At 44.1% G+C, this 23,930-nt stretch overlaps 1 protein-coding gene across 1 annotated transcript in view; it reads right to left on the bottom strand.

The window, feature by feature from the left end:
• The window catches only part of LOC135549137 (E3 ubiquitin-protein ligase Arkadia-like), a 47,712-nt gene that overhangs the window by 17,557 nt on the left and 6,225 nt on the right, over positions 1 to 23,930 (bottom strand). The window contains exons 2-3 of the mRNA XM_064979186.1: positions 17,826 to 18,793; positions 10,106 to 10,232 (exon numbers count right to left, since the gene is read on the bottom strand). Of these exons, the coding sequence (XP_064835258.1) occupies positions 10,106 to 10,232; positions 17,826 to 18,708 (1,010 nt within the window). The 5' untranslated portion in view covers positions 18,709 to 18,793. The remainder of the gene's footprint in view (positions 1 to 10,105; positions 10,233 to 17,825; positions 18,794 to 23,930) is intronic.

Consider the following 23,930-nt stretch of genomic DNA (forward strand, 5'->3'; position numbering starts at 1 on the left):
TGGGGAAACTAGATTAAAAAAATAAATAAATTAAACCTTTACTTAACTAGGCAAGTTAGATAAGAACAAATTCTTAATTACAATGACAGCCTACATCACTGCAAAATCTATGGGTAGAGCTCGAAAATTCAAGCCCCTTGGGTGCTGCCATAGAATTACATTAGAAGAAGTGTCCATCCAAGAAAGATTAAGGTTATTGGCCACAGATAAAATGACTTCAAATCACGTTATAGCTACAGTAGCTTTGATTGGAGTGATCATGTCAACATCTTACTTTCAAAATATTAGCTAGCAGTCATCATCATGAATCAAGTCGACAATCTACTGGCAAATCCTTTTCAATCCGTGTCATATGAAGAGAAATAAAAGAGCAATTATTGATAAAATGTATTGGTGCTCATCGGCCATTGGACATAAACATTACACAACAACTTGGAAATCGCAAATCGCCGTGCTCAAAACAACTGGGAACTCTGAAGAAAACAAGCTCCGACTGGGAAAATAGGTTTTGAATGGTCATCCAACTCACAATTGCAAGTTGGGAACTTGGACCTATTTCTAGAGCTCTGACGTCATCATGATTCGCCCTTGTTAATTTCAGAGTTCCCAGTTGTCTTGAAGGCACCATAAATCCAGAGAATGCCAGACTGATTCGAGTTTGATGCCAAAACTTGCCCACGAAAGACCGCCGAGCCACCTTCCTGTTCAAGTGAGCACAGTAGAACAAGGGGAGTCCAAATATTTCTTGTATGCTGCTGCATAACTGTAACATGCCAGGGAGATATGTATACTGTAGCTAAGAAAATAATATTAAGAGTATGTTGTGTAGTTAACTGTTAGTAGCCCGCGTGTCTCACCCTAATAAATGTAATCTATTTTCACCTCTTAAATGTTGCCTACTGTTCTGACTTGGTGGTGCCTATAACCTGTTTTAGAGAAATACAACCAAAGAATATTGTAAGAGCTTTCATTGTCTGCCTATATGCCCCTTTATTTATCCTACATTTCTGACTTGGTGTACAGGGAGAATACCGTAAGAACAGCCCATTTCAAAAGTGCTAAACAAATAGCTATATTGAAAACGTCTGTCCTAACTCGCTCATTGTTGTCTTAAATAACACATTGCCTCATCCGCACATCATCCCCTTATGCCATAGTTTGTACATCTCAATTGTCAGTAGTAAGCACATTTCTTTAAGCAAGTCAGCCATATCAGCTATGTTTTTTTAAAGTCAGTAAATTAGGCTGAATGAACTGTTTTGCTACCTGACAAGACTCCGCTGATAGCCAGGTGTAGCAGTGGTAAGGTGTTGGGACTGCTTTATGTACAGTGCATTTGCAAAGTATTCAGACCCCTCAACTTTCCACCACATTTTGTTACGTTAAACTTATTCAAAAATGTATTTAAAAAAATAATCCTCATCACACAATACCCCATAAAGACTAAACAAAAACAGTTTTCGAAATTCTTGCAAACGTATAAAAAAATAAATAATAATAATTCACATTTACATAAGTATTCAGACCCTTTACTCAGAACTTTGTTGAAGCACTTTTGGCAGCAATTATATCCTTGAGTCTTCTTGGGTATGACGCTACAAGCTTGGCACACCTGTATTTGGGGAGATTCTCCCATTCTTCTCTGCAGATCCTCTCAAGCTCTGTCACATTGGATGGGGAGCGTCACTGCACAGCTATTTTCAGGCCTCTCCAGAGATGTTTGATCAGGTTCAAGTCCGGGCTCTGGACATTCAGAGACTTGTCCCAAAGCTACTCCTGTGTTGTCTTGGCTGTGAGCTTAGGGTTGTTGTCCTGTTGAAAGGTAAACCTTTGCCCCAGTCTGAAGTCTTGAGCACTCTGGAGCAGGTTTCGCCGTAGGGATCGTGGCAGGTTTCCTCCAGACATGCTGCTTGGCATTCAGGCCAAAGAGTTCAATATTGGTTTCATCAGACCGGGAATCTTGTTTCTCATGGTCTGAGAGTCCTTTTGGTGCCTTTTGGAAAACTCCAAGTGGGCTGTCATGTGCCTTTTACTGAGGAGTGGCTTCCGTCTGGCCACTCTACCATAAAGGCTTGATTGGTGGAGTGCTGCAGAGATGGTTATCCTTCTGGAAGGTTCTCCCATCTCCACAGAGGAACTCAGGAGCTCTGTCAGAGTGACCATCAGGTTTTTGGTCACCTTCCTGACCAAGGCCCTCCAATCAATTTAATTTACCACAGGTGGAATCCAATCAAGTTGTAGAAACATCAAGGATGATCAATGGAAATAAGATGCACCTGAGCTTAATTTTGGCTCTCACAGCAAAGGGTCTGAATACTTATATAAATAAGGCATCTGTTTTTTTTTTTATACATTTGCAAAAAATTCTAAAAACCTGTTTTCACTTTGTCATTATGGGGTATTGTCAAATCAAATTTTATTTGTCACATACACATGGTAAGCAGATGTTAATGCGAGTGTAGCGAAATGCTTGTGCTTCTAGTTCCGACAATGCAGTAATAACAAACAAGTAATCTAACTAACAATTCCAGAACTACTGTCTTATACACAAGTGTAAGGGGATAAAGAATATGTACATAAAGATATATGAATGACTGATGGTACAGAGCAGCATAGGCAAGATACAGTAGATGAGTATGTAAACAAAGGGGCATAGTTAAAGTGGCTAGTGATACATGTATTACATAAAGATGCAGTGGATGATATAGAGTACAGTATATACGTATACATATGAGATGAATAATGTAGGGTATGTAAACATTATTAGGTAGCATTGTTTAAAGTGGCTAGTGATATATTTTACATAATTTCCCATCAATTCCCATTATTAAAGTGGCTGGAGTTGAGTCAGTGTGTTGGCAGCAGCCACTCAATGTTAGTGGTGGCTGTTTAACAGTCTGATGACCTTGAGATAGAAGCTTTTTTTCAGTCTCTCGGTCCCAGCTTTGATGCACCTGTACTGACCTCGCCTTCTGGATGATAGCGTTGTGAACAGGCAGTGGCTCGGGTGGTTGTGTCCTGGAGGGCAGGTAGTTTGCCCCCGGTGATGCGTTGTGCAGACCTCACTACCCTCTGGAGAGCCTTACGGTTGTGGGCGGAGCAGTTGCCGTACCAGGCGGTGATACAGCCCACCAGGATGCTCTCGATTGTGCATCTGTAGAAGTTTGTGAGTGCTTTTGGTGACAAGCCGAATTTCTTCAGCTTCCTGAGGTTGAAGAGGTGCTGCTGCGCCTTCTTCACGATGCTGTCTGTGTGGGTGGACAAATTCAGTTTGTCTGTGATGTGTATGCCGAGGAACTTAAAACTTACTTCCCTCTCCACTACTGTTCCATCGATGTGGATAGGGGATGTTCCCTCTGCTGTTTCCTGAAGTCCACAATTATCTCCTTAGTTTTGTTGACGTTGAGTGTGAGGTTATTTTCCTGACACCACACTCCGAGGGCCCTCACCTCCTCCCTGTAGGCCGTCTCGTCGTTGTTGGTAATCAAGCCAACCACTAGTGTCATCCGCAAACTTGATGATTGAGTTGGAGGCGTGCATGGCCACGCAGTCGTGGGTGAACAGGGAGTACAGGAGAGGGCTCAGAACGCACCCTTGTGGGGCCCCAGTGTTGAGGATCAGCGGGGTGGAGATGTTGTTGCCTACCCTCACCACCTGGGGGCGGCCCGTCAGGAAATCCAGTACCCAGTTGCACAGGGCGGCGTCGAGACCCAGGGTCTCGAGCTTGATAACGAGCTTGGAGGGTACTATGGTGTTAAATGCCGAGCTGTAGTCGATGAACATCATTCTCACATAGGTATTCATCTTGTCCAGATGGGTTAGGGCAGTGTGCAGTGTGGTTGAGATTGTATCGTCTGTGGACCTATTTGGGCGGTAAGCAAATTGGAGTGGGTCTAGGGTGTCAGGTAGGGTGGAGGTGATATGGTCCTTGACTAGTCTCTCAAAGCAGTAGTAGTCGTTTATTTTTTATTTCACCTTTATTTAACCAGGTAGGCAAGTTGAGAACAAGTTCTCATTTACAATTGCGACCTGGCCAGGATAAAGCAAAGCAGTTCGACACATAGAACGACACAGAGTTACACATGGAGTAAAACAAACATACAGTCAATAATACAGTATAAACAAGTCTATATACGATGTGAGCAAATGAGGTGAGATAAGGGAGGTAAAGGCAAAAAAAAGGCTATGGTGGCAAAGTAAATACAATATAGCAAATAAAACACTGGAATGGTAGATTTGCAATGGAAGAATGTGCAAAGTAGAAATAAAAATAATGGGGTGCAAAGTAGCAAAATAAATAAATTAATTAAATACAGTAGGGAAAGAGGTAGTTGTTTGGGCTAAAATATAGGTGGGCTATGTACAGGTGCAGTAATCTGTGAGCTGCTCTGACAGTTGGTGCTTAAAGCTAGTGAGGGAGATAAGGGTTTCCAGATTCAGTGCTTTTTGTAGTTCGTTCCAGTCATTGGCAGCAGAGAACTGGAAGGAGAGGCGGCCAAAGAAAGAATTGGTTTTGGGGGTGACTAGAGAGATATACCTGTGGAGCGTGTGCTACAGGTGGGAGATGCTATGGTGACCAGCGAGCTGAGATAAGGGGAGACTTTACCTAGCAGGGTCTTGTAGATGACATGGAGCCAGTGGGTTTGGCGACAAGTATGAAGCGAGGGCCAGCCAACGAGAGTGTACAGGTCGCAATGGTGGGTAGTATATGGGGCTTTGGTGACAAAACGGATTGCACTGTGATAGACTGCATCTAATTTATTGAGTTGGGTATTGGAGGCTATTTTGTAAATGACATCGCAAAAAGTCGAGGATTGGTAGGATGGTCAGTTTTACAAGGGTATGTTTGGCAGCATGAGTGAAGGATGCTTTGTTGCGAAATAGGAAGCCAATTCTAGATTTAACTTTGGATTGGAGATATTTGATATGGGTCTGAAAGGAGAGTTTACAGTCTAACCAGACACCTAAGTATTTGTAGTTGTCCACGTATTCTAAGTCAGAGCCGTCCAGAGTAGTGATGTTGGACAGGCGGGCAGGTGCGGGTAGCGATCGGTTGAAGAGCATGCATTTAGTTTTACTTGTATTTAAGAGCAATTGGAGGCCACAGAAGGAGAGTTGTATGGCATTGAAGCTTGCCTGGAGAGTTGTTAATAAATCCTCTTATGGCTGCGGTCCCTGTACAGGCATCAAAATCAGCGGAAATTCCAGAGCACCAACTAATAGTACTCGATACAACTCAAACTTTCATTAAAACACACATGCAGGGTACTCAAAGCTACACTCGTTGTGAATCGAGCCAACATGTCAGATTTTTAAAATGCTTTTCGGCGAAAGCATGAGAAGCTATTATCTGATAGCATGCAACCCCCCGAAATACACGAAGGGGACGTAAACAAAATAATTAGCATAGCCGGCGCTACACAAAACGCAGAAATAAAATATAAAACATTCATTTGACGAGCTTCTTTGTTGGCACTCCTATATGTCCCATAAACATCACAATTGGGTCTTTTTTTCGATTAAATCGGTCCATGTATACCCAAAATGTCCATTTATGAACACCGTCAAGTCCAGGAAAAAAACTGTTTCAAAACGCAACGTCATTTTTTTTTATTAAAAAAGTTGACTATAAACTTTGACAAAACACTTCAAACTACTTTTGTAATCCAACTTTAGGTAAGTAAACGTTAATAAACGATCAAATTGATCACGAGGCGATCTGTATTCAATAGCAGCAAGTCTGAAAATCGTCGTCCATTTTCTCCCTTTCATAACTTCCTCCGGTATAGTCGACGACATGAAGTGCCTATTACTCATTTGACCAAAGATTAACTTCAATACAATTAACAACACTGGCGACATCGTGCGGAAGCTGTAGGAACTGTAAACCGGTCGCTATCTATTTTCCCTTGCCATAGACAATACAGAGACTGGCGGATTGATATTTTTGTGTTTTTTGTGAACAGTTCTCCTTGGGATTTAGTGAGATTCGAAATGGTTGGTAATCTGTTTGTTGACTTGGCTTTCGAAGACCTTAGAAGGGCATGGTAGGATAGATATCGGTCTGTAGCAGTTTGGGTCAAGAGTGTCCCCCCCTTTGAAGAGGGGGATGACCACAGCTGCTTTCCAATCTTTGGGAATCTCAGACGACACAAAAGAGGTTGAACAGGCTCGTAATAGGGGTGGCAACAATTTTGTCAGATAATTTTAGAAAAAAAAGGGTCCAGATTGTCTAGCACGGCTGATTTGTGGGGGTCCAGATTTTGCAGCTCTTTCAGAACATCAGCTGAACGGATTTGGGAGAAGGAGAAATGGGGAAGGCTTGGGCGAGTTGCTGTGGGGGGTGCAGTGCTGTTGACCGGGGTAGGAGTAGCCAGGTGGAAAGCATGGCCAGCCGTAGAAAAATGCTTATTGAAATTCTCAATTATGGTGGATTTATCAGTGGTGACAGTGTTTCCTATCGTCAGTGCAGTGGGCAGCTGAGAGGAGGTGTTCTTATTCTCCATGGACTTTACAGTGTCCCAGAACTTTTTTGAGTTAGTGTTGCCGGAAGAAGCTTGAAAAAGCTTGCCTTGGCTTTTATAACTGCCTGTGTATAATGGTTTCTGGCTTCCCTGAACAGCTGCATATCACAGGGGCTGTTCGATGCTAATGCAGAACGCCATAGGATGTTTTTGTGTTGGTTAAGGGCAGTCAGGTCAGGGGAGAACCAGTTTAGCTCAGTTACCTTAGCTTTCTTGGGAACAGGAACAATGGTGGCCCTCTTGAAGCATGTGGGAACAGCAGACTGGGATAGGGATTGATTGAATATGTCCGTAAACACACCAGCCAGCTGGCCTGCGCATGCGCGACTGGGGATGCCGTCTGGGCCTGCAGCCTTGCGAGGGTTAACACATTTAAATGTTTCTCACCTCGGCTGCAGTGAAGGAGAGTCCGCATGTTTTCGTTTCAGGCCGTGTCAGTGGCACTGTATTGTCCTCAAAGCGGGCAAAAAAGTTATTTAGTCTGCCTGGGAGCAAGACATCCTGGTCCGTGACGGGGCCTGTTTTCTTTTTGTAATCCGTGATTGACTGTAGTCCCTGCCACATACCTCTTGTGTCTGAGCCGTTGAATTGAGATTCTACTTTGTCTCTATACTGACGCTTAGCTTATTTGATTGCCTTGCGGAGGGAATAGCTGCACTGTTTGTATTCGGTCATGTTACCGGTCACCTTGCCCTGATTAAAAGCAGTGGTTCGTGCTTTCAGTTTCACGCGAATGCTGCCATCAATCCACGGTTTCTGGTTTGGGAATGCTTTAATCGTTGCTATGGGAACGACGTCTTCAATGCACGTTCTAATGAACTCGCACATCAAATCAGCGTATTCATCAATGTTGTTGTCTGACGCAGTACGAAACATATCCCAGTCCACGTGATGGAAGCAGTCTTGGAGTGTGGAATCAGATTGTCCAACGCTGGTCCGACCAGACCTCAGCGTGGGAGCTTCTTGTTTGAGTTTCTGTCTGTAGGCAGGGATCAACTAAATGGAGTCGTGGTCAGATTTTCCGAAAGGAGGGCGGGGCAGGGCCTTATATGCGTCGCGGAAGTTAGAATAGCAATGATCCAAGGTTGCCAGCCCTGGTTGCGCAATCGATATGCTGATACAATTTAGGGAGTCTTGTTTTCAGATTAGCCTTGTTAAAATCCCCAGCTACAATGAATGCAGCCTCAGGATGTATGGATTCCAGTTTGCAAAGAGTCAAAAAGTTTGTTCAGAGCCATCGATGTGTCTGCTTGGGGGGGGGGGGGGGGAATATATATGGCTGTGATTATAATCGAAGAGAATTCTCTTGGTAGATAATGCAGTCAACATTTGATTGTGAGGAATTCTAAATCAGGTGAACAGAAGGATTTGAGTTCCTGTATGTTTTTGTGATCTCGTTAACCATAAAGCATATGCCCCTGCCCCTCTTCTTACCAGAAAGATGTTTGTTTCTGTCGGCGCAATGCGTGGAGAAACCAGCTGGCTGCACCGACTCCGATAGCGTCTCTCCAGTGAGCCATGTTTCCGTGAAGCAAAGAACGTTACAGTCTCTGATGTGCCTCTGGAATGCTACCCTTGCTCGGATTTCATCAACCTTGTTGTCAAGAGACTGGACATTGGCGAGAAGAATGCTAGGAAGTGGTGCACAATGTGCCCGTCTCCGGAGTCTGACCAGAAGACCGCCTCGTTTCCCTCTTTTACGAAGTCGTTTTTTTGGGTCGCAGGCTGGGATCCATTCCGCTGTCCTGGGTGAAAGGCAGAAGACAGGATCCGCTTCGCAAAAGTCATATTCTTGGTCGTATTGATGGTGAGTTGACGCTGCTCTTATATTCAGTAGTTCTTCTCGACTGCATGTAATGAAACCTAAGATGACCTGGGGTACTAATGTAAGAAATAACACGTAAAAAAATATTTTTTTTTAAATGCATAGTTTCCTAGGAACGCGAAGCGAGGCGGCCATCTGTCGGCGCCGGAAGTACTTATTAATAAAAAAAAATGTTGAATCAATTTTAGAATAAGGCTGTAACATAACATTTGGAAAAAGTAAAAGGGTCTGAATACTTTCCCGAAAGCACTGAAGGCCCTAACAGTTTGTGGGCACCGTTTGTCACCGTTATAGTGCAATAAATGTATTGTTTAGTGTTGTGGCATGTATAAATGTTTTATACAAGATAAATGCTACAGTAACTGAAACTGACCATTTGATTGCTGGAGCAGAATTTCTGCTAATTTGTCTCATAAGAGACGAGGCATATCACAAACAGAGAGCAATTCATTTGGGTTGACAGAGTGACTTTGCTGGCAGGAGTGAAATTCACAGGCCTTGCTATTTCTGGCAGCAGAGGGTGAGATAATGGAATCAAGCTGGTGTAAATGAGTCTCAGTGCTATGCACCAAGACACCTCAATAACAATTAAAGAAATGAGGGGTTCAAGGAGAGAAAGTAGAGAAAGTAGAGGGGAGACAATTAGAAACAGAATCAACTCAGAGAGGAACACCACTATATCAGCTCAACAGCACCGATATACTGTAGCATAGCGCTCTTACACTGGCACTGCTGTAAAATCCCAATGCATGAGATCAACTCTCCTCAGGTCATGGCAGAGAGCATTTTCAGAAGACATCCCACAAGAGTCAGATAGAGAAATCATGTAGGCCTAGGTCTATGTGGAAAGACTACACTCTGGGTACCCACTTCACAAAGCCTGCCAAAAGCCCTGGTAACCTGTAACCAGCTGGCATTTATTTCCCATGTTTTAGTAATATCAGTTCAGGAGAGCGTGCTGCGAGAAGAAAAGCAAATCCACCTGGATCTAATGTCCTGGTTCTCTAGATCAGAGACTGTACCAGACAGACAAACTGAACCTGCAGTTCCCTGACAGGGGCATCAGTGGTAACTGGACCATGAATCAGAGTTAACTGAGGGTCAGATGAAAATGCCCTGGGGGGAGAGAGGGTCTCTCGTTAGATTGTTGATGGAGGATGGGAGATAGCTTGTGTATTACTGTATGGAAGCCTTTCCCTTGAAGAAGACAGCGATAGCAACAGCTGGGAGAGCGGTGGAATGCCAGTGCAATGCTGCAGCCTGCCAGCTTCATGGCCAATCCCAGATGAGCATTATCTCTCCTGCCACAGCGATACCAGCAACTTCTCCATAGGGGCCAAATAACACTTGGAGAGCCTACACTGCATTTCTGAGGTATCCTGGAAAAACACTGCCCCAGCCCAATGTGTCAGTCTAAGAAAATGTTATGACACTTGATGAGCAGCCAGTGCCCAGCGAGCCTCTATTAGACACACCACAGTTGACTGTGATTATATCGTCAGAGCCACGAGGATAAAGTACTGTCAATACTGCAGGGCCAGGCTGTCTCAGGACACAAATGAAGGCCAGTGCCATTTAGATTACTTTCAGAGCTTAAAGATGGGGGGAAAAATTGAGGTGGATGTTTTTTCTTCCGAGAGAGTGAATTTCATAGCCAAAGTACTTTACCATCTCACTTCCTTCGATTTTCCACTGTGGTTCATTAGCTCTGTACAGCGTTGATCTCCTCAGAGAGGAGACAGGGGAAGGTGCTCACCTGAAGCCATCTCCCACGTTGACTATCTCCACCTCGCTGTCGGTGGAGGTGACGTTGATCTCCTCGCTGGCTGGGACAGGGGGTGCAGGGGTCGCCTCGATCACCACCACGTCTTCATCCAGAGAAACTGGAACACAACACAGTCAAATCAAATGTTATTAAAATGACTTGCACAGAATACAACTGGTGTAGCCTATATTGTGAAATGCTTGCTTACGAACCTTTCCAATTGATGCAGACTAAAATGTATATGTACATTTTTTAAAACTAAGACAAGAGGAATAAAATACACAAGAATGGAACTATATACAGGGAGCACTAGTACTAGATCAATGTGCAGGGGTACGAGGTACATGAGGTAGATACACTACATATACAGAAATATGTGGACACCCCTTCAAATTAGTGGATTCAGCCACACCTGTTGCTGACCGGTGTATAAAATCGAGCACACAACCATGCAATATTTTTTAATTATTTAGTTAACAAGGCATGTCAGTAAAGAACAAATTATTATTTTAAGATGACGGCCTATTTTACAACGCTGGGCCGATTGTGTGCCGCCCTATGGTACTTCCAATCACGGCTGGTTGTGATACAGCCTGGAATTGAATCAGGGTCTGTAGTGACGCCTCTAGCACTGAGATGCAGTGCCTTAGACCGCTGCGCCACTCGGGAGCCAAAAGCTTAGTGACTTTCAACGTGGCACCATCATAGGATAACACCTTTCCAACAAGTCAGTTCGTCAAATTTCTGCCCTGCAAGAGCTGCCCCGGTAAACTGTAAGTGGTGTTATTGTGAAGTGGAAACATCTATGAGAAACAATGGCTCAGCCATTAAGTGGTAGGCCACACAAGCTCACAGAACGGAATAACAGAGTGCTTGAAGCGCGTAAAAATAGTCTGTCCTCGTTTGCAACACTCACTACTGAGTTCCAAACTGCCTCTGGAAGTAATGTCAGCACAAGAACTGTTCGTCGGGAGCTTCATGAAATGGGTTTCCATGGTCAGCCGCACACAAACCTAAGATCACCATGCGCAATGCCAAGCGTCAGCTGGAGTGGTGTAAAGCTCGCTTCCATTGAACTTTGGAGCAGTGGAAACGCGTTCTCTGGAGTAATTAATCACGCTTCACCATCTAGCAGTCCGACAGACGAATCTGGGTACCGCGAATTCCAGGAGCACGCTACCTGCCGGAATGTATAGTGCCAACTGTAAAGTTTGGTGGAGGAGGAATAATGGTCTGGGGCTGTTTCACGGTGTGGGCTAGGCCCCTTAGTTCCTGTGAAGGGAAATATTAACGCTACAGCAAACAATGACAATCTAGACGATTCTGTGCTTCCAACTTTGTGGCAACAGTTTGGGGAAGGCCCTTTCCTGTTTCAGCATGACAATGCCCCCGTGCACCAAGCGAGGTACAGAAATGGTTTTGTCAAGATCGGTGTGGAGGAACTTGACTGGTCTGCACAGAGCCCCAACCTCAACCCCGTCGAACACCTTTGGGATGAATTGGAACGCCGACTGCGAGCCAGGCCTAATCGCCCAACCTCACAAATGCTGGTGGCTGACTGGAAGCAAGTCCACGCAGCAATGTTTCAACATCTAGTCGAAAGCCTTCCCAGAAGAGTGGAAGCTGTTAAGCAAAAGGGGGGGGGGGACCAACTCCACATTAATGTCCATGATTTCAAAATGAGATGTTCGACGAGCAGATGTCCACATTACTTTGGTAATGTAGCATATGTACATAAAGGCAGGGTAAAGTGACTAGGCATCCGAATAGATAAGAGTATACTGAGGAGACACATCTGGCAATTTGACCTGTAAGTCCTGATGTAAACATTGTTGAACTGATAATGATCATATAAAGTAGCTGGAAAAGTCGCCAGAAATCCACGTAAATAAAATTGCATCCGTTTTAGTATGCAGTTAATTCCAGAGAGGTTATACTGTACATGTCTGTTGCTGTATGTTGCAGGCTCTGTTGTGAAGATGGCTGGATGACAACACATGACCTCGTGTGTTACGCAGCAACATAAAACAAATCTCCACCAGCATCTTCTGGTGGTTCTTCCTCACCAGGCGAGAAACACACCCAAAGCTAAATAGGAGTATCAGTATCAGTATAAATGAATAGCGATTGTGGTGTGGGTGTGCAGGCTAACAGTCTGTGTACTGGGCCTGTGTGAAATGTAGGTCAGTAAATGCTGCTCTGCTCTCCACTGTCTGCAGGATTTGCAGTGCAATCTCTGCATCTGCACTCTGATTGGTCCCCTGTCTAGTATCTCTCATTCCAGCCATGCCTGACCTGGCCTCACTGTCAGGAAGAGGCCCAGGGTGTGTTCAATACACTTAACATTTCATAACATCGCAACCAGGAAGGCAAGAGGCTTATTTTTGTCACACCACCCCAAACAGCTAGTTCTAAATGTGGTCCTTATACTGACTGTCTGTTTGATCTACATACATATTTTTACAGATTTAAAATTACAGATCAAAAACTAAATTCATTCTAGTCCACTGTGTATTATTACTATACTGAAATGATTGTAACATTAGGTTCAACTGTGCCATGTGTTGCCTCATAGATGCTGTGTGGTTTGTGTGTGTCTTTGCAATGAGCAATGGCTTGTTGCTCTAGTGAACATCAGCACTCCCCTGAGTGAGTTCTATTGTAGTGGTCCATTGGGTGCTGCTGCTTAGCACCCTCTCCTAGCCTAGCTACCTCATGAAACATACTGCTCTACACAAACACTTCCTGGTTCAGGGAATGTAAATAAGAAGACTATATATGACCTCACATCTAACAATGGCCGATGTGACTATTGACAAATAAGAAAAATGTCCTGGCAGCTAGCTTTGAATAGATATTTATTTCAGTGTGTAGTGTCTGCATTCTCCATTTTGCAGTTGAGAAAAGGCCGATTGTGACCTCAGGGGTGTATGCAGCTTGGCATAACACACAGTATGGACAGTTGCTGATAGAAATGTAATGTATAGAACGGTCATGATTTCGTACCCTACTGCAAGGAATATGTCTATATTGTGACATGAATACAGGAATTACAGTACTAAAACACTCCTGTCATGTCCATGTATTTAAAGTCTGACGAATAGGCAGCTTGGTGATTGGGCCTTTTTTATGTCCATTACATTCATCACCTCCTCTGGCCAATAGAGATCTCTCTCTACTGACTGCCTCCTCTCCTCTCCTCCAAACAATGGCATAGTTTCTCCTCTGAGAGCCCTTGTTGTTAGCAAGATACAGTGGGGCTTAGTGCTTGAGTCAGTCCTCTCCACCCACCTACTTCCCATAGCAAAGACACAGAGAGGCAGCCTCGCCCCATGACCCCCTCGATCCTTCCCCAGGGCCACTGAGTGGAAACACTATTACAGCTTAGCTACACAAAGACATTCAACTGAGAGAGGTGAAAGAGGGTAGGGCAGGAACGGAAAATTAAGAGTTCCTTGAAAAATGGCGTTCTTCGGCTTGTGTTGTAGCGGTGCAGCTCAGGAAACAGCAGGTGTTTGTCAGAGGCGTGCTGTGCTGCTCTACCCTGCTGTACTGTGGTGTGTTGTGGGAGGAAAAGCTGGGTGCATAAACCCAGACACCTACAGCTCAGACAGAGGAAGAGGCTTGGTTTCTGGGCTGCCAGGTTTGGAGCTCCGGGAAGCGGTGCAAGGTCGGTTAGCCCCCATCAGCAGTACCTACCCACCTTGCGTGCAAAGTCTATTTTCCACTGGTATTCACAGGTCAGGGTGACTCAGCGGTGTGATAGAGAGGAGCCAGTGAGTGACCAGTGAGTGACCTCGGTAGAACAAAGAGAATGTGCTACATAATAATGACCGTGCGCAAGACTGAGATATGCGGGAGGGAAGATGCTATTGCTACTCAACAGGAAATTCAAAATGTGCATATATAGTCTGAAACTTGAAATGTGTGTGTGCAGCACCGGGCCTTTCTATAGCACCTTTTATAGCAATCGATGCTGGCCCTCATTTGGATGTCTCAAAGTGAAACACATACATTAGAGCTCCATCAAAGCATGTATATTCATGGTAACTGCTGAAGAACCAGCCTCAGAGGTTCCTAAAGAGGCGTATGAATATGAGAGGAAAAAAACTGAAATGTCCCTTGAACATAGCCATCTTTGTTTCAGGCATTTTCAGCCTATGTAAATTCATAAAAATCCTAACAGGCTTGGCCATGGCCCAGGGGTCATATTCGAGCAAACCCTTGGGCTTAACTTCTATGTGTGTATTCCACTGCACAAGAGCTATGTTCAAAAGAATGGAAAATGCTGGACTTTTCACTGCCTCTACCTGTGGCACCTACAAAGCTGCACAGAGCTCAAACACTGCGGACAGAATAAAAAAACAAAACAACTTCAATACCCACAGATACACCCACAGAGATGGTCGCCTCGCTTCGAGTCCTAAGGAAACTATGTAGTATTCTGTTTTGAAATGACTAGCGCCACCCATAGCACTCACTTCTGTCATCATGAAGTGCTTTGAGAAACTAGTCAAGGATCATATCACCTCCACCTTACCTGCCCCCCCTAGACCCACTTCAGTTTGCATACCGCCCCAATAAGTCCACAGACGATGCAATCGCCATCCCACTGCCCTATCTCAACTGGACAAGAGGAATACCTATGTAAGAATGCTGTTCATTGACTACAGCTCAGCATTCAACACCATAGTACCCTCCAAGCTCATCATTAAGCTTGAGGCCCTGGGTCTCTCAACCCCACACTGTGCAATTGGGTCCTGGACTTTGATGGGCCGTCCCCAGGTGGTGAAGGTAGGAAACATCTCCACTTCGCTGATCCTCAACACTGGGGCCCCACAAGGGTGCATGCTCAGACCCCTCCTGTACTCCCTGTTCACCCATGACTGCGCGGCCAAGCACGCCTCCAACTCAATCATCAAGTTTGATGATCATCAAGTTTGCAGACAAGTTTGCAACTCGTTATTGTGGCGCCAGGAAAATCGACCTCTCACTCAACGTCAACAAAACAAAGGAGATGGTTGTGGATGTCAGTAAACAGCAGAGGGAGCACCTCCCTATCCACATCGACGGGAGAGTAGTGGAGAAGGTGGAAAGTTTGAAGTTTCTTGGCGTACACATCACGGACAAACTGAAATGGTCCACCCACACAGACAGCGTGGTGAAGGCGGCACAACAGCGCCTCTTCAACCTCAGGAGGCTGAAGAAATTTGTCTCGTCACCAAAAACTTTTACAGATGCACAACTGAGAGCATCCTGTCGGGCTGTATCACCGCCTGGTATGGCAAGCACACCACCCTCAACCGCAAGGCTCTCCAGAAGGTGGTGCGGTCTGCACAACACATCACCCGGGGGAAAACTACCTGCCCTCTAGGACACGGACAGCACCCGACGTCACAAGAAGGCCAAAAAGATCATCAAGAACAACCACCCGAGCCACTACCTGTTCACCCCGCTTCCATCCAGAAGTCGAGGTCAGTACAGGTGCATCAAAGCTGGGACCGAGAGAATGAAAAATAAATAAAACATCTCAAGGCCATCAGATTGTTAAACAGCCATCACTAACACAGAGAGGCTGCTGCCTACAAACAGACTCAAATCAGTAACAACTTTAATAAATGAATCACTAGTCACTTTTAAAAAATTACACTTTAATAATGTTTACATATCTTACATTACTCATCTCATATGTATATACTGTACTTTATACCATCTATTGCATCTTGCCTACGCCGCCCGGCCATCGCTCATCCATATATTTATGAATATATTCTTATTCCATCCCTTTACATGTGTGTATTAGGTAGTTGTGAAATTGTTAGATTACTTTAGATATTACTGCACTGTCTGAACTAGAAGCACAAGCATTTCGCTACACTCGCATAACATCTGCTAACCATGTGTATGTGACCAATACAATTTGATACACCCACAGATACACCCACACCCATCCTAGTCCTGTGATATTGTGCTTTGTTCATAAAATAGCCTCGCTCTGACTGAGCTAATTCATCAATCAATATTTAGGCAGCTTTTCTCATTGCTGTTGAGCACACAGAGCGGGGAAGGTCAGCCACAAACCAAACTAGGCTCAGGGATTAAAATGGTCTCTCCCACAATCAGAGGAGGAATGTATCTTTTACTAGAGCTTTATTTTGATACTTTATTTAGAGAAAATTAACAGTTTACTGGAGTCATGTGTTTGAGAGTGTAACGAGCATTCGGTTGATGTTCACTTCCAAATCAAGTGTCCTTCCAAATAATGGGGGAGAGGGAGACCGTAAACAGTTCTGGCTACAGTGAGAGTGAAAGTGCTGCCAGCCTGGTGAAAGAAATCACAATTCTGAGTGTCTTCAAAAATGCCTGGTAGGACATCTTTCAGCATGATGGAACAAAACAGTGTACTGGTTGCTTGGCCCCCAGGCTACACATCTCATTTCCTGAGAACAACACCACAGAGGCCAAATATATTCCCCCCAATACAGTTACAGTGAGACTGGATAAAACTGTAGGAATAGGCTGTGTACATACACACTGTAAATGTATATTCTGAAGGCCATTCATGCATTCCTTTGCTCAGTCTTTTCTCTTGAGGCAAAAAATATGGAATTGATCTCAATTCTGAGCAAAGCGGATTCACCGAAATTAGCTTGCATTAGATTCATTTGACATGAAGGAATTTGACAACACATTTCTGGGGTGTGATGCAACAGACTTGACTAATGTGGACAAAATTATGAGATGTTTGGCTCTGCAGCATCAGGACGTCCATGACCTCCCCACCCCACCCCCACTCCATACTAACAAGGCCTGCAAAGCAGACAGCTGGGAAACAGAGCAGTTGGACAGGAGTGAACGGTGCTACGGGTGGAGTCTAACTGTGATTCAATTCTGGCTGGCTGGCTGGCTGGCTAACAGTGAGCGACTCCTTTGTCTGTGGTCTGTTTTGTGGGGTGGCAGGTAGACTAGTGGTTAAGAGCATTGGGCCAGTAACCGAAAGATCGCTGGTTCGAATCACCGAGCCGAATAAGTGACAAATCTGTTAGTGCCCTTGAGCAAGGCACTTAACCCTAATTGCTCCTGTAAGTCGCTCTGAATACGAGCATCTGGTAAATCACTAAAATGTACAAATGTAATGATCAGTACAATTTACCCTGGTCAGAGCAGCTTCATGTCATTCGTCATTGGAAGCTCAGTGTCAGAGGAGTGAGGAAGATGTTCCTCTCTACGGGTGATCGTGTGTGTGTTTTTTTCTCACAAAATGCCAGCTATTAATGTTGTAGGGGCGGGGTTGCTCATTCATTCTGGAAGTGGGTTACTCTTTCGACTCGTAGATGGAGCAGACCTTTACTGACAAGTTGCTGAAATACCAGCCCCTTGTGTCACGTCTGAACAGCCTTGGCTATCATTGTAGTGCTGATATTTGGGAGCCTTTGCCATGTACATAGGCTGACAGTATGTGGGCTTCAGATTGCAGACCTGCGTAGGACAAAGCAGCTAACGAGGTACTGCTCTGTGTCAGCTGTCATGGGCAGCGGGGCTGTATGGAGAAGAATGTGCTTCTGTATCCATAAATGTCCATATATACACATGACATATTAAATGTTTGAATCCTTCGACTGTACTGTGTAATTCAAATAAAATTATTTGTGTGCGCGCAAGAGAAAAGAATGGAAGCACACACCAGAGTGCATAAGGAGGGTAAGTTTACCTGTGGCCACAGCTGCGCTGCTTGGCTGGCTGCTGCTGCTGCCGTCTACATACAGCTCGTCCTCTGCCTCTGTGGACGAGGGTGAGGATGACCCGCTAGTCAGCTCCTCACTGGAGCTGCTGGTGCTGTGGAGCAGCGCGTACTTCCTGCGAGCGATTACCTCCCGCTTCTTCCTCTGGAGAAGTAGGCGCTCTTTCTGCTTCTGACTCCGCTGGATGCCGCCGGGCCCGGGCTTCACAATCCGCTTCCTATGCAGTGACCGCCGCCCGCTCAGACACGGCCGCTTCAGCAGCACCGGCTCCATCTCTGACCGTGCCCACTTATGAGAGCGGCTACCCCGAGTCCGACCCAGAATGGTGCGCAGACCCACCCCTGTCCCGCCCCCTGTGATGGAGACCGGCGCCTGCGGTCCCCCTGCTGCTCCCACCCCTCCAGCCTCCACCTCTTCCTCTGAGCTCATAGTATCCGAATCTCCGAAGCGCAGGCTGGAGGAGGGAGAGGAGGCACAGTCACTGAATGAGGACTCTGGGTTGCGTTCATCCTCACTGCGTCGCTCCAAGAGATCTGGCTGGTGGCGCTGAAGAGGAAGAGAGCCCTCACTGACACGACCCTCCTTCAGGGAGCAGTCCGAGGGCCCTGGCTGTTGGCTCTTGCGCTTTTTGCGTCCAGGCAGGCCCCTGTCTGGGTCTCTGCGGACCCCTATGTCCCTCAGGGGCCGGTGCCTGGTCTCGGCACACAGTGGTGCAAACTCGCTGCCTGCCTTGCCGATCACCTCCATGTTGGCAGGAAAGCTCTTGGCCGTTTCCATGGGCTCTGGGTTGGCCAGCGGCCCTTTCAGGTGCTCCTGTCTACCCTGGGCCTCAGAGGGCACCTCGCTCTTCATGCTGCCTGGTCCACGCAGACACAATGCCAACTAAACTTCCGCTAGCTCCTATAGGTCCATTGGCGGGCCCGCAAACAACCTAGTTCTGTGAAACAAGAGAAGATAAACGTTAGACACACTGACAAATAATGATTGCACTTTGTTAATGGAGGCAATTTAGAAAACAGAAAGATGGGCTAAATGTATTATGATAATAATTACATGCTGTGGTAATATAGAGGCGCTCGCTCTCTCATCATGTACGAGGAGAAAGGCAAAAACAGTGCATCATGGTTTGTTTGTGAGAGCAAATTAATTGAGGCCTTGGGCTGAGTCAGTTGTGTAGCATTTGTTGTATTATCCACTCTTGGCAGTGCGTGACTCAGACTGGGTGGTAATCTGGGACTAATCTCAGTATGTTCGCTAGGCTTGATGCTGTAATGAAGGAAACTGATGAGCAAAGTAAGATCATGCAGCCTGGCAATATGGAAAAGGTGGAAACAAACACTGGAGCATATATTTTACCTATTCTCTATTGTAGTGATAAAACCATGGAAAGGCTGCGTGGGGAGATTAGGAGACATTTTCATAATGGCATTACCGGAACAGAATTGACTGCAGAACTCGCTTGTCTATAGCTTCAGAAGGTACCAGGCTACAAGGACCCAATGCTAAGCATGCATCCCTTTGATATTGATCTTGTAAATAAAAACAAGCATGCTGGCATCAAAACACTAGCCGAGTGCAAACTCTTAACAAGATGGAAGATTCTAGGCCTTCATATAGGCCTAGTCTCACCGGTTTCCTCCTATCGATCCCCCCTCACCATTTATCAAGCTTTCCCTCTCCATTTATGACACATCCTCCTTTCCTAAAATTGTCTAATCACACTGTTTATACTTCAAAAGAAGCCTTTCACCAAGGGTAGGACAGAGTAAAATGTCTTCTACTTCAGTGCAGTCACCTCAAGTCCTTTGAATTATGAAAGCAGCCATCTGTTTAAAAAGGCACGTTGGCTCAGTTCATTAGCCTACTTCTTAGTGTGGTATAACGTGCACACACAGCTGGCAGTGTGGTGTTTTCCTATACTTGATCCACCAGTAAACACCTCAAACTGAGATTCAGAATAAAATCCTACTTTATGAGATGTGTTTTATTTAAATGACAAGTGAGCTGAATTGGACATTGTTAGCTATTCTTTAGAAGCCTTATAATGGTTGGCCTAATGAAGCCGTACTGATTAAACAGTTGAGTGTAAAGACATACTAATTGCCATTCTCCAGCCTGCAATATCCTGTGTATTGACACAAGGCTCAGTATGAAAACAATGAACTCTATGGTATAAAGCCTTGTTCACACTACAGACCTTAATGCTCAAATCGGTTTTGTTTTTCAAAACCGCTTTGGAATACTGACTGTCCAAACAGCAAGTTACAAGTAATCAAATTAGATGTGTGGGAGTTTAGTCAAAATTATTTTGCTGACATGGTTACGCTAGTTGTCATTGTAACGACAGGTGTGGGCGCAGTAGTGCAGGCTGATAGGAAGCAGGAACACCACCACCAAAATCACTCAGAAGTTATGTAGCAAGCTAAGGTGACAACAATGGCTGTCATGGACGTTTCCCAGTCGCTTCGAATGTATAAACGCATCATGTAATAAGACATTAAGCCTCGGGGATAAGATGAGCCAACATTCAGAACGAGTCCTTTTTGGCTAGCTTGGGCAGTCAACTAGCTAGCCGTTTACCTTTCTAGCACATTCACTAATGTGCGTGTGTGTAGAAGAGATATTTATTTATAATAATGACAATTACAACAATACAGAATGAACACAACGAACACTTAATTTAACTTAATATATCACATAAAAATCTATTTAGTCTCAAAAAAAAATTTCAATTTGGTTTAAATAATGCAAAAACAGTGTTGAAGAAGAAAGTAAAAGTGCAATATGTGCCATTTAAAAAAGCTAAATTTATGTTCCTTGCTCAGAACATGAGAACATACAGTTGAAGTTGTAAGTTTACATACACCTTAGCAAACTACATTTAAACTCAGTTTTCACAATTCCTGACATTTAATCCTAGTAGAAATTCCCTGTTTTAGGTCAGTTAGGATCACCACTTTATTTTAAGAATGTGAAATGTCAGAATAATAGTAGAGAGAAGGATTTATTTAAGCATTTATTTCTTTCATCACATTCCCAGTGGGTTAGAAGTTTACATACACTCAATTGGTATTTGGTAGCATTGCCATTAAATTGTTTAAATTGGGTCAAACGTTTCAAGTAGCCTTCCACAAGCTTCCCACAATAAGTTGGGTGAATTTTGGCCCACTCCTCCTGACAGAGCTGGTGTAACCGAGTCAGGTTTGTAGGCCTCCTTGCTCGCACACACTTTTTCAGTTCTGCCCACAAATCTTCGATAGGATTGAGGTCAGGGCTTTGTGATGGTTACTCCAATACATTGACTTTGTTGTCCTTAAAACATTTATGTTTTGGGTCATTGTCCATTTGGAAGACCCATTTGCGACCAAGCTTTAACTTCCTGACTGATGCCTTGAGATGTTGCTTCAATATATCCACATAATTCTCCTTCCTCATGATGCCATCTATTTTGTGAAGTGCACCAGTCCCTCCTGCAGCAAAGCACCCCCACAACATGATGCTGCCACCCCCGTGCTTCACGGTTGGGATGGTGTTCTTCAGCTTGCAAACCTTCCCCTTTTTCCTCCAAACATAACAATGGTCATTATGGCCAAACAGTTATATTTTCTGATTCAACAAACCATAGGACATTTATCCAAAAAATATAACTATACATGTCCCCATGTACAGTTGCAAACCGTAGTCTTGCTTTTTTTAATGGCGGTTTTGAACCGTGGCTTCTTCCTTGTTGAGCGGCCTTTCGGGATATGTCGATATAGGACTCATTTTACTGTGGATATAGATACTTTTGTACCTGTTTCCTCCACCATCTTCACAAGGTCTTTTGCTGTTGTTCTGGCATTGATTTGCACTTTTCGCACCAAAGTACATTCATCTCTAGGAGACAGAACTCGTCTCCTTCCTGAGTGGTATAACAGCTGCGTGGTCCCATGGTGTTTATACTTGTGTGCTATTGTTTATACAAATGAACTTGGTACCTTCAGGTGTTTGGAAATTTCTCCCAAGGATGAACCAGACTTGAGGTCTACAAAAAGAATTCTGAGGTCTTGGCTGATTTCTTTTGATTTTCCCATGATGTCAAGCAAAGAGGCACTGAGTTTGAAGGTAGGCCTTGAAATACATCCACAGGTACACCCACAATAGACTCAAATGATGTCAATTAGCCTATCAGAGGCTTCTAAAGCCATGACATAATTTTCTGGAATTTTCCAAGCTGTTTAAAGGCACAGTCAATTTAGTGTATGTAAACTTCTGACCCACTGGAATTGTGATGCAATGAATTATAAGTGAAATAAATCTGTCTGTAAACAATTATTGGGAAAATTACTTGTGTCATGCACAAAGTAGATGTCCTAACCGACTTGCCAGAACTATAGTTTGTTAACAATAAATTTTGTGGAGAGGTTGAAAAACTAGTTTTAATGACTCCAACCTAAGTGTATGTAAACTTCTGACTTAAACTGCATGAAAGCTGGTGGTTCCTTTTAACATGAGTCTTCAATATTCCCAGTTAAGAAGTTTTAGGTTGTAGTTATTATAGGACTATTTCTCTCTATACCATTTGTATTTCATAGACCTTTGACTATTGGATGTTCTATTAGGCACTTTATTATTGGCAGTCTAATCTCAGAGTTGATAGGCTTGAAGTCATAAACAGTGCTGTGCTTCAAGCATTGCGCAGTCCTGCTGGCAAACCGAGGAAAGTGCGGTTTGAATGAATGCTTACGAGCCTGCTGCTGCCTACCACCGCTCAGTCAGACGGCTCTATGAAATCATAGACTTAATAATAATATAATAAACACACAGAAATACAAGCCTTTGGTCATAAATATAGTAAAATCCGGAAACTATAATTTCGAAAACAAAATGTTTATTGTTTCAGTGAAATACGGAACGGTTCCGTATTTTATCGAACGGGTGGCAACCCTATGTCTAAATATTGCTGTTACATTGCACAACCTTCAATGTTGTGTCATAATTATGTAAAATACTGGCAAATTAATTATGGTCTTTGTTAGGAAGAAATAGTCTTCACACAGTTTGCAACGAGTCAGGCGACCCCAAACTGTTGTATATACCCTGACTCTACTTACACTGAACGCAAGAGAAGTGACAATTTCAGGCACCACATTGACTATATACAACGCAGGACAAGCTAGTTAAACTAGTAATATCATCAACCATGTGTAGTTAACAATCACTAGTTTATAAGATACGTTTAAGGTTAGCTAGCAACTTACCTTGACACCTTGCTGCCTGCACTAGCGTAACAGGTGTTCAGCCTGCCACGCAGTCTCCTCGTGGATTGCAATATAATCAGCATCCAAAAATGCAGATTACCGATTGTTATGAAAACTTGAAATCGGCCCTAATTAAAATCAGCCATTCCGATTAAACCGGTCGACCCTTAGTGTGTGGTTGTCAAACTAACATGTTCTATCTAATCAAACTGTCAGAGTAGCTAGCAAGCAAAAAGATATGCCAAATAGCAGTCTAAAAACCAGTTGAGAGCAAATAAATCAGATTGGACCCTTCAGACAAGTCGCAAGGCCAGGAATCAGATTTGTATCTGCTTTCAAAACCATGTAGGGTGGTTTCAAATGTGGCTTGTAATATCAGATTCCATGTCCCTTTTGGCTGTTCAGACTGCAGGAAAAGGACATTTGCATCAGATATGCAAAAAAAAGAGGATTTGAGTCACTTCAAACTGCCAATGTGAACACAGCTTTAGTGGCATAGGCTCTAAGAATGCACACATTATTGTAAGTGAAGGTTCTGTTCTGTCTAATCATCAAACACATGAATTTACTGTTAGTCGGGCCCTATAAAATCCACGATGCGGAGAATGATGGAGGAATCACCGAATCCAGACATGAAAACGGAATTCAACAATATTCAAAAACATTGAAATTCGTAGAGAATCAAGTAAATGCACTGAAAAAGAATACATTTGCCTAAGTTTATCATAAGACAAGAACAGAATGCATCAGTGATTTGTATTTCCTGCAACTTTCTGAAGAGGCAATGAGAATGCCCGTCTGTGTGAGGTGCGAGCGTCTGCCACTTTGTGTAGC

Source organism: Oncorhynchus masou, chromosome 1 (genome assembly GCF_036934945.1).
Source record: "Oncorhynchus masou masou isolate Uvic2021 chromosome 1, UVic_Omas_1.1, whole genome shotgun sequence".
Lineage (NCBI taxonomy): Eukaryota > Metazoa > Chordata > Actinopteri > Salmoniformes > Salmonidae > Oncorhynchus > Oncorhynchus masou.